General features: G+C 38.6%; 1 protein-coding gene across 1 annotated transcript in view; it reads left to right on the forward strand.

Moving 5' to 3' along the window:
- The first annotated feature begins 327 nt into the window (after positions 1 to 327).
- The window catches only part of LOC131035339 (mitotic spindle checkpoint protein MAD1), a 301,909-nt gene continuing 289,753 nt past the window's right edge, over positions 328 to 12,483 (forward strand). The window contains exon 1 of the mRNA XM_057967016.2: positions 328 to 814. Coding sequence (XP_057822999.2) covers positions 653 to 814 — 162 coding nt within the window. The 5' untranslated portion in view covers positions 328 to 652. The remainder of the gene's footprint in view (positions 815 to 12,483) is intronic.

Here is a 12,483-nt window from a genome sequence, read left to right on the forward strand (position 1 = left end):
TATAAGGATACAAATTCAAAGATTAGATGAATGATCCAGGACAACACTCTAAAATATGCAAGATGCCCTAGATGCTTATATGATATAAATGTTCATGATAATCCACACAAATGATAAACAATACTTTAAAATATCTATACTGAAATGATTTAAATGCTCATATGATATAAACGTTCACGATAATAGATACAAATGATAAACAATACTTTAAAATATCTATACCGAAATGGTTTAATCTATCATGATGCCCAGAATGAATTATAATTAAGATATATATATTTTTCCATTAAATCTATTCACTTTTCCACTTAAAAGAGGTTGAAGAAAAAAAACCTGAAAATAATATATTGCATTCACAAATCCCATTGTTCGCCACCAACATATGGCTTCCGAGAGAAGTTTCGAAATGTGATTGTGTCGAATTGGAGAGAAGTACAATTCGACAAGTTTTGAAATATGATTGTGTAAAGTGGAACGCGCCTTCCATTATTTTTGGTATATCGCAGCTGAAGTATATGAACTAAGGAACTCTATATTTAATTCAAGTAAAGGGGGACATTCTTCGGAATTGGGTGGATGGTCGGAGCGCAGGAGGGAGGGAAAGCATAGACCATAGAAGGCGCCAGTACAGTGCAAAGCAGGGTAGATAAAGATGATTGTGAGGAGCCCTCCTCCTAAGCGCAGAGCGCCTCCGAGCAATGATCAAATTGTGCAACGTTCCTCCGCGGATCTCTTTGCCCTTCCACAAAATCATTATAACGCCAACGAAAGTTCCTCCCCCGGGATGTTATGTACTTATCAATGCCGTCAGATGGTGTGTATCTCTTTTTATTCTTGCAAATTCAATTAAGATGACATTATCCCTACACTCTTTACATCCATCCTAAGTTTATTAGCCCTCGCTAGAGCAACACTAATGGCCACCAATGTCCTTGATCTTCATCACCGCTTCTGGGAAAACTGGGAGCTTCTTGCTTGTCACTAATTAAATCACATAGGCTGATTTAGTCCATTTTTAGGATTGGTACACACAATAATCACGAGGTTCATTGTGAAGTAGAGTGCTTCACAATCAATGATCAAGTTTTGTTTAGCACAAAGATTAGGTACTTTAAAAGAACGAGGCTTGCAAAATTGACAGGATTAATATTCCATCCAAAAGAAGCCAAATATTTATATACCAAGAACACCCAATCCCAAGGGCTGCAAATCTTATGTTTATCCTCACATGAATAATAAAAATTCAATAGTAACATTGATTGGATAGGAAGATCAACCAACGGATATGAGATTTAGAAATTCATCGAATGACAGATGTTGAGGACTGAAAATTCATGGCTATATATAAGTAAATACCAACATCAGAGCTCTGAAATGATGTCCATTTACCAGTCCCATTGTGACAATTCTCACATATGTGAAATTGCAGCTCCCTGAATACCATATATAAAGTCTAATGTTAAAGGGCTTTGGATATTCACTGCTAATCCATGTTACTTAAGTGGCTTTAATACTATTATTATCCAGATTGTTTATTAATAAGAGTGAAATGTTTGGGGACAAGGGATTGCCAAGGCCGTTTCCTTAATGTATTCGATGGGAGTATCTCCAGTCCTTTTTAGCCAAATAGCCAGGAATTTAATGGCCATTTTGTTATTTCCCTTTTGGGATATTCCTAATTTTTCCCCTAAAATCACAATTCCTATTAAAAAAAGAAATGTAATATATTTTAGAATATGAATTTACCAATTGAAATGCACTTGAAGAGAATTCTTGGTTTAGGTCTTGCACACAATATTAGTCATTGGAAATTGACATTAAACCATAAGCCAAGATAACACCTATTTTGACTTAGCTTTAATATGCATCATGATATCATATAAACATTATTCATATTTAAATCCAATTAAGGCAATAGCCATTCCAATTGTTGATTTTATGGTAGTGCTTGTTAACCACAGGCAAACATTAGATCTGTTGCCTTCCCAACCATAGACGATAAGCTCTTATCGTCACCCCCGAGCACGCTACATAAATTTCTCACCATCAATTGATCTGCTTGTACATGAATTCGATCTGCTTGATTATGGTCGAACTTGCTGTTTGATTTCTGTTCCGAAGAGGGAAGACCACGTCCATATATATCCGTTGAAAGGAGATATCCAAGAGTCGGCTCTCATCAAGGAGGCACGACCTTCATGAAGCATTGCATGCCTTCAAATGAGGGGTGGCAGACTTTAACCAACAGTCAGCCCCTTTGAAACAAATCCGATAAGTCAAACTTGATAATGTGTGTTTAATCATTAAACCTGATAATGCATATATGACTTAATAAAGATATTAAAGGATTAATATAAGTTGATAGATTCATCAAATGTGTAAGGCCAATAGGCTATATCATCAACACTCCCTCTTAGCTAGGGAGGAATCCTTCTTAATCTCTACAAGTCACATCACCTCATCGTGATGACTAAACTACACTCATGTGAATGAAAGAAGCTTATCACCTCATTGTGATGTTTGACCACAATGGCTACTCCCAGAGGGTGAATACACACAAATGCTAAGTCATGGAGTCTCTCACATGACATCCACCATACCTACTCGCAGAGGGTGGATCCACCATACCTACTCACAGAGGGTGTAAGAAGGGCTAGAACCTCAAACTTCTCTCACAGAGAAGAATGCACAACAAGGGCTGATACCTCAAACTTCTCTCACAGAGAAGAATGCATAACAAGGGTTGATACCTCAAACTTCTCTCACAGAGAAGAATGCATGTCCACCATGCCTACTTGCAGAGGGTGGAACGAGGGCTTTCACCTCAAACTTCTCCCATAGAAGAATGCATTAACAAGGGATTGTACCTCGAACTTCTCCTCACAGAGAAGAACTCATTAACTAGGGATTTCACCTCGAACTTCTCTCTCTCAGAGAAGAACTCATTAACAAGGGATTGCACCTCGAACTTCTCTCTCACAGAGAAGAACTCATTAACAAGGGATTGCACCTCGAACTTCTCTCTCACAGAGAATAACTCATTAACAAGGGATTGCACCTCGAACTTCTCTCTCTCAGAGAAGAACTCATTAACAAGGGATTGCACCTCGAACTTCTCTCTCTCAGAGAAGAACTCATTAACAAGGGATTGCACCTCAAATTTCTCTCTCACAGAGAATAACTCATTAACAAGGGCTTTCACCTCAAATTTCTCCATCACAGAGAAAAATGCATTAATCAAATCTTCATGATGACGTGGCTCCCTCTGAAGCTGAAAAACAAGCTCCCTTTGAAGCAAATATCAATCTTCTGACCTCTTCGTCCAAGGTTACTTCTGACGATATGTTAGACTCTCTTTGAATGTTGATTCTTCGTTTTCGAAGAAATGCAAGCAATCTTCCTTCTTTGAATAGAGATTCGTCAGTGCTTGAACCTTGGGTAGAGGGACCGCCATTGAAAAGCATAATTTTGGCAGTAGTGCTAGGCACACAAGCCCCAACCAGCCCTGTTGCCATGCTGAGAGCAGTGCCAATGCAACGTGCAGCTCTTGCATCCATCTACCCGGTCCACAGATCCTTCTGCGCGGCCCACAGATCCTTTTGCAACTCTTCCAAAACCAAATTCAAAGTGAATTCACATTGGGAAGCTGTCAACAAGAATCAGGCGATGCTCTGAGCAGAGAGGCTGTCCTTGACGTTGATTACATCGTCAACAAACTTGCAGATAGCGTCAAGCGTTCTATCAATCTGATGCCGCAAATTAGGATTGGGAGCAATACTAGACTTACTTAGCCAATAATGCCCTACCATGCAGCCCTCGTCCAGATTGGCAATCAAACCAGCCTCAAGCTCTTTCGAGGCTTTAAAAGCGCCTTTGAAACCTGGGTTCCATTGCCTCCATGAATTCATCCATAAACTCGACTCGGCTGACATCGATATACAATCCGAGCTCCTTGTGCCGATAAGCCAATCCAATACCGATTCCACAGGGCTGCGGGCTCCGTCTCTAGCCCTTTCTTCTTCAAAGAATTTGTAACGAGCACAAAAACCTCTCCAGCCACAGCAGCCCGAGTTCGAGTCACAAGCCGACATCTTTCAACGTTGACAATGCCGAGCTTTGAGATCTTGGGTGAAATCCTGTGATTGGGCAGCAGGCAACATTTTGCATACGTTGATGTCTGCGTTTCCGCACGGAACTTCAGACGCAAAGGATTTTGGGCCATCATACTTGTTCTCGAGGCCTAGGGAGACTCGATCCCCTGATTGCCACCTGATTTGTTTAGATGCTTGACCGATGCCACTGTGAAGGGCGGAGGTCAGCGAGTGTAAACGCTGCATTATCCTCTGTAGTCGCCTTTCGATCTGGAAGAGATCTTAAATCTGCAATTATTTTTGATTGAATTTCCCTTGAGAGCACATGATCTACCTTCAAGTGGTTAGGCTCTATAGAAGGAACCTGCTTTGATACCATGTTGAGACATGGACCAGCTAGGACTCGAACCTAGGACCTTCCATACACTACTGGAGTGCTGTACCACTGAGCTACTGGCCCCTCTTGGACTAGTCCATCGTCGGTCTGGGTGTGGCTTATTTCCAACACCAACACCAATGTGGATTCCTATGCTAATCTCATTAAGGATTTGTTGAAACGTTTGCAACACGAAATCTTAAGGTTGATCGCCATTGTACTACAAGTGCATGGAAGGTGGGTCGCCCTTCCATCCCTCAGTTCACGTTGGAGGCTGGTCATCCTTCTTGATCAAGATCAAGAGCATGGCAGGCCGGTCTTCCATTCCACCTCTTGACCCACGAGCATGGAAGACTAGTCGTCCATCCAACTTAGGGTGGCGTACTTGATAAGAGCATAAAGGCCGATATTCCTTCACCTTTGGCGAACTTGGAAGGCTGACCATCCTTTCTATTTGCAATCCATTTCTCTAAATTCAAAATGGATTATTATATGAATCTACTATTACATTTTCATAACAAAGAGAAGTATCTAGGTTACTCACAATGATCAATAATTTCTTCAAGTATCACTTTGCATGAACACATACATACCTATAATCTTACTTTATTCACAGATTTATCTTTTAATCTAGTTGCTGCTATTATAAATATTTATTTCTGCTCTTAAATTCTGATCTTATTTCTTAATTCCTTTTCTGCTTTGATCCTTGATCATTCGATGTCTCTTTCCAATGAATAGATCCACCTTATATAATCCCCATGAAGGGATGAAGAGTCACAACTTTCACAAGGTATACAATTTCTCATTAATGAAGTGTCTTTCCTTTGCTAGTTGCTGTCCCTTCAAAACCAATCAATGCTTTCTTAATGAAGTGTCCCTCCTTTACTAATTTTTAGTTAATAAGAATGATAGTAAGAGCTTGTGGAAAATTGTGTAAGCTTTCCATACATCAACAGATTGGATCACACACTATGATTCTTCATCAGGATGGAAGCAGAACTATTCAAAGGTTTTTTCTCTCAGCCCTCATCAATAACCAATTTCAGATGTGAACCCAGCTATGTCCGGCTGCACTCTGCAAACCCTAGGTTTGAACAATGACAAAATTGTAGTTCTGACATTTGCTGCTATAAACAGTATGTCAGAAGCTTCAAATCTAAAACGGGAACTAAAGTCAAATATATTTAATTTCATTTCGAGTTTTAATAACCACCTTCAGTTTTTTTTTTTGAAAATTGCATGAACTGAAAGTGAGATTACAATGCAATGTCTTCCACATTGTCTGGTTACCCAGATCCTAGAGTGGGCAAGGTGAGAGCATATGATGCTTCCAACTACACATCTATCTAGTGGATGCAATTACAAAGTTTGATGGGAAGTCGACCATAGCATGTAGGCGGCATAGCCAGTCTTATCTACACCTCTTCAATGGACTTCATGATTACAATCAAAGCCATTGGCAGAATGTATAAGTTTGAATCAGACCAAAATGGTCGATATGACAACTTGTTCAATGCAAAAATGAGCTGTATCAACACCAAAATGGTGGATCATGAAATGTGTTTGGAACTAGCAGTAAACCATCCAGTTTTACAATATGATATGCATGAAGTAAATAACAAGCTCCTTCCACTTGTTTAGTTGTGGGTGGTTACAACAATCACTTATTCAGTGAGGTAAATATCAGTAAATTAGCCAAATCAACTCACTGGCAGTGAACCATTCGGTTTTACACTATGTTACCTGGTGACGCGTTTCCAGCATAATTTGACCCGTCCTGGAAACGGGGACATCCTGGAAACTCGGAAACTTTCGGAAACCTGTACTCTGGCTGTCCATAAAATTAATGATTGAATTTTGATTATTTGTTTGACTTCCACTCTCATGCAAACTCTCAATTTAAATTATTTAACACAAATGGTAATGTTAAGGTTTTGTAATGTATATAAGCATGCTTTATCCATGTTTTTATATGAATATTTAAAATTTCCCTATGTATATTAAATTTTCCCAATTTTTTATATAGCTGTCCCCACTGCCGTCCCCTGCCGTCCCCTACTCTGGGAAAAAAAAAATCCGTCCTGGAAACCCGTTTCCCTGTCCCCCCGTTCCCCCGTCCCGGAAACTCGGGGTAACAAACTTTTACAATATGATATGCATGAAAGTAAATAACAAGCTCCTTCCAATTGTCTAGTGCTGGGTGGTTACAACTTACAACAACCACTTATTCAGTGAGGTAAGTATCAGTAAATTAGCCAAATCAACTCACTGGTGGTACTACCATCTAGTTTTACAACCCAGAATACATGAAAATAATGGCTTTTGGCTGTATGGCCATTTGAAGCTTACAATATTAGTACATTTGCATCATATTCAACATAATAAGGGGACTAGCTGCTGAGAACAAGTGCTGATATGGACTTAAACTGCTGAAACACCTCCAAAGATATCCTAAATCATGAAACTATTTCACCCAACTGAAAATAGCAATGATATATCATAAATTGATGACTTGGAAAGCCAGTACACGTCTGCAAATGGACTGAAATTATGCTGCAATAGTATGAGCAGCAAGAGACTCAACTTGGAAAGCTCATCAACTGATGTCCAGCACACCCCAATTGGAGATATTTATAAATTTCTCTTCAACCATTCTCCAAACTCCTCAGAAATACACTGGAAAGGATGAATATCAGTCTGGTAATTCTAATCAGCAAGGTATAGATCTGCAATGACACTGTAACAGCAGGTACAATGCCATCATGTCATCACAACACCCCTTCATAATGCAAAATCTCACACCCAGCAATACCAAACATGAAAGGTAGGCACTTCAAATATCTCCATATACACATCTAAAAAGAAGCAACAATATGTTATAATGATATCAAATGTTATCAGATCTGAAAGTAATGAATATTTCTGCTGGGATGCCAAAGGAAGCAACCATAAAATGCACATAACTCAATGAGCTCCCACTTATTCACCAGATTAAAGCTTAGGAATGTTAGAATTGTCCAAGGTGACACCAGAAAGTATGAACAATAACCCCAAACAGCAGTGATCCAACTTCTATTTTTCATGCCCCACTCACAAAGGGTACAACCTATCCTTTGGAGGTATGGCTTGCTTTCAACCTTTCAATCATACGGCTTGCAATAACATAAAGGGGCATCCAACCTACAAATTAAATTACAGTAATCACCATTATACTTGCAAACAGTTGGGATGGCTAGGCATGAGGGTTTAGAAGTGGTGCAGCTTGCCAAATACTTCAAGTATGCCTCCAAAGCAACACAAAACTTCATGAAATATTTATGAAAACTGTTGAAACTTAGTAGCTTCGGTAAGATAAATGATTGAATGAGAGACTTCATTTATCTCTCATTCAATCATCTACCTTATCAATATAACTACAATATAAATATAGACCTCATGATTAAATAAATGAACTTGTTATAATCATCTTATATGCATAATCGATAATATTACTCATGCTGTGATCAGACCAGAATTATAACTATCATAGCTATCATATGATAGCATCAATTGATGCTATCATAAGATAATTATAATAGTTATCATCCTAAAACACATGTTAATACCGATCATTTATTTGTTGATTATAATTGACTTATCCCGATCATTTATCGGATAACTATATTACTTCACGTTGCCCCGATTATTAATGGTTATCGGCATAAGCATGTTAAATGACGTGATCGATAGTTATCGGTATAACACACGATAAAGAAGAAATGATGTGGCCGATAGTTATCAGCATAACACATGTTAATGTGGTTATATTAACTAAAGTGGTGCCTATGCACCGATCAAGACATGTCTTGATCGGGCATGTCTAAAAGACATGACCCATCAAGGCATGCCTTGATCGGTAAAGCATAGACTATAAGTATATGCAAATGAAGTGCTGAAGATGCATCGAAATAATTAATGTTATCTTCAGCAACCTGTGACATAAGAAACATAAAATATCAGTAAAGAAAAATAATAATATATATAACTCCAGACTTGAACATAAATTTGAATATCATTTACATGGTATCAGAGCCACGCTGATCGAACCTGAGGCATTCAAATTTGAGAAGTTCAAACCGAAGATATAAACATCATATTTCCCATGGCTAATGCTATCAGATTTGAGGACAGGCTTGAAGGAGGTGAAAATTTCTCAGCATGGAAGTTCAGAATTAAAATGATTCTAAAAGAAAACAAGGTTGAATCATTTATTAAAGTTGAATCTAAAGAACCAGAGGATGAACCTGACAAATCAACATGGATCGAGGGAAATGAAAAATCTATGAAGATCATGGTCGATGGAGTAAGAAATCACATCATGCCAATAATAACAAAACATGAAACTGCCTATCATATGTTCAAATCACTCGAAAGTGCATTTGAGATAAATAATGCAAGTAAAACCTTGGCTCTAAAAAGGGAAATATATCATATAATTATGAACAAAGGGGAGTCAATCAATGCATACTTTATGCGGATATCAGCTCTAAGGGATGAACTGGCAACGCTTGGATATGAGATCCAGAGCAAAGAGCTAACGCTCATTGCTCTAGATGGGTTGCCTAGTACATGGGAGACATTCGTCCAAGGCATCAGTGCAAGAGCTAAATATCCAAAATTTGATAGGCTAAGAGCAGATTGTTTTCAAGAGGAGTCAAGGCTAAATAAGAAGGGGATCAAACAAAAGAATATAGATGAAGATCTCCATGTTTTAAATACCAACTCCAACAAGAAAAACAAGAAGAAACACTTCAAGAAGAGAAAGAACCGACATGACAAAAAGTCATCTAAAAGAGACAACTCTCACATTCAGTGCTTTAGGTGTGATCAATATGGACACTATGCAGCAAGGTGTCCAGATAGAATCAAACAACAGGCTACATTTGCAAAAGTTAAAAGGGAAGAATATGACTCCGAGAAGCATGTATTCTACTCTGCTCTCTCCAGTCAAGTATCCAATAAATCTAACACCTGGATCATTGACAGTGGGTCTTCAAGACACATCATTGGGTATAGAGAATTATTGGATTCCATGGTAGAAGAAACCGATGAGGAAGTAACCATTGGTGATGACTCTGCACATCCAGTGAAAGGCATCGGTACCTGCACCATTAAGCTGAAGACAGGCATGTCTCTTCAACTCATTGGAGTCCTATTCGTTCCTAGCATCAAGAGGAACTTAATCTCCATATCTGCACTTGAAGATGATGGGTACAGAATAACATTCATGAATGGTAAAGTTCTAGTATGGCCACAAAACTCTTCCATCAAGAAGGCTACAACCCTAGGACATAGAAAAGGCTATTTATACGAGGTATGTATTGAATCTAACCTAGCACTACTTCATGAGATTACAGATTCAAATGAAATTTGGCATAGAAGATTAGGCCATTTAAACTTTCGTGCCTTATGTTCAATGGAAAAATTAGTAATTGGTTTGCCTAAGTTAAAACAATACCATTCTGGTACATGTAAGGGGTGTGCCCTAGGCAAAAATACTAAGAGTTCCTTTCAGAATAGTTCTAGAAAAACAAGCAATGTTTTAGAGCTAGTTCACTCTGACCTGTGTGGGCCAATGTCTGTACCATCATTAGGGGGGTTCCTTTACTATGTAATATTCATTGATGACTTCTCCAGGAAGACTAGGGTCTATTTTCTTAAACGTAAAGAATCAAAAGAGATTCTCAAGAGATTTAAGGAATTTAAATCTCTCTCTAAAAACTCTTCCGAAAGGAAAATAAAAACCTGAAGGACTGATAATGGGAGCGAATACATCTCAGACATCTTTAGAGAATTTTGTAAAGATGCTGGGATTAAGAGGGAGTTCATTGCCCCCTACAACCCCCAACAAAATGGGGTTGCTGAGAGAAAAAATAGAACCATTGTAGAGGCAGCCAAAGCCATGCTTCTTGACCAAAACTTAGAAACTCATCTTTGGGCAGAAGCCTCCAACACTGCTGTATACATACAAAATAGATGCCGTCACTCCCACATTGAAGATAAAACCCCTGAAGAAGTTTTCACAGGTATAAAACTTGATATCACTCACTTTAGGATATTCGGATGCCCTGTTTATATTCATATACCTAAAGAGAAAAGAACAAAACTAGAACCTTCTGGAAGAAAATGAATCTTTGTTGGGTATAGTGAAACTTCTAAAGCCTATAGGATATTTGTACCTGGACATAGTAATATTGAACTCAGTAGAGATGTAATATTTGAAGAAGACATAGCCTTCAAAAAGGCTAGATACTCTATTGAGTCAGAAACTTATGCTCCATCTTCAGACCTAGAAAAGGATCCTGTTCCTGAGGTTCAGAGGGAGTATTCAGAAGAGAATGAGAATGAAGTTCAGATTCCACACCAGGAAAACCCTAATAAAAGACCACTATGGGTTCACAAAACAATGGAAGATGCAAGGAATTTCATAGCTCCTTCAAGGACCTTTAGAGAAAGTAAGAGGCCCCAAAGATTCACTAGCTATGTAGCCTTAATGAATGATCTCTCCAAATCAGAACCTTCTAATGTATCAAAAGCACTCAAACATCAGGTATGGAAAGATGCCATGTCAGAGGAATATCAATCCATCTTAAACAATGATGTTTGGGAAATTGTTCCTAGACCAAAAAGAAAATCTGTTGTTTCATCCAAGTGGCTATTCAAAATCAAACATGTTGCATATGGTAGCATAGAGAAACATAAAGCCAGATTTGTAGCTAGAGGGTTCTTACAAAAGGAGGGAATAGACTATGATGAGACTTTTGCTCTAGTTGCTAGATACACCTCAATCATATCAGTACTAGCCATTGCAGCAGCCAAAGGATGGAAAGTCCATTAGATGGATGTAAAGATTGCTTTCCTGAATGGGAAAATTGAGGAGGAAGTCTACTGAGAGCAGCCAGAAGGGTTTGAGATCCACAATGTAGAATCTCATGTGTGCAGATTAAAGAAAGCCCTATATGGACTGAAACAAGCCCCCGGGGCCTGGTATGAAAGAATTGACAGCGACCTCATGGGATTGGGATTCTCAAAGAATGACGTAGATCCAAATCTATACTTCAAACGAATCAAAGGTGATATGTTGATATTGATCTTGTATGTTGATGATCTTTTGATTACAGGAGAAGTTCACCTTATTGATCAATGTAAGAAAGACCTTGAGAAGGAGTTTGATATGAAGGATTTAGGCTTTCTACATTACTTTCTTGGATTGAAAGTTTGGCAAAACTCTGACAATATTGTGTTTAATCAAGGGAAGTACACCTTAGACATATTGAAGAGATTTGGCATGATGAACTGTAGACCGATGACTTCTCCCATGGAAACTAATCTTCACAAACTAAAGGAGGCAGCAACAGATTCCCCATTGGTAGATCCTACGCTCTATAGACAGATGATTGGATCATTAATGTATCTAGTCAATACTAGACCTGATATCTTTATCCAGTAAATGCCTTGAGTCAATTCATGTGTGAACCTAAGGAGATTCATCTTATGGCAGTAATACATATAATGAGATGCCTTAAAGGCACTCTCAACTATGGACTCAAGTATGAGAATATTGATTTGAATCTACACGGGTTCACTGATTCAGATTGGGCTGGAAGACTGACTGACAGGAAAAGCACCTTAGGGTGCTGCTTCAGCTTGGGTTCAGCCATGATATCTTCGATTAGCAGAAAACAGTCTTTAGTAGCTCAGGGCTCTACAGAGGTTGAATATATCGCAGCGTCCATGGCTGCACGAGAAGCTGTATGGCTACGAAAGTTACTTGTGGGATTATTCGGAGGACCAATGAAGCCTACTATAATTCATTGTGACAATCAGAGTTGTATAAAACTCTCCGTAAACCCTGTATTTCATGATAGATCCAAACACATTGAGATCCCTTATCACTATGTGAGAGATATGGTGGATAGAAATGTGATTCAATTACAATATATCAGTACAGGAGACCAGACAACAGACACACTG

The sequence above is a fragment of the Cryptomeria japonica genome, chromosome 1 (assembly GCF_030272615.1).
Source record: "Cryptomeria japonica chromosome 1, Sugi_1.0, whole genome shotgun sequence".
Classification (NCBI taxonomy): Eukaryota; Viridiplantae; Streptophyta; class Pinopsida; order Cupressales; family Cupressaceae; genus Cryptomeria; species Cryptomeria japonica.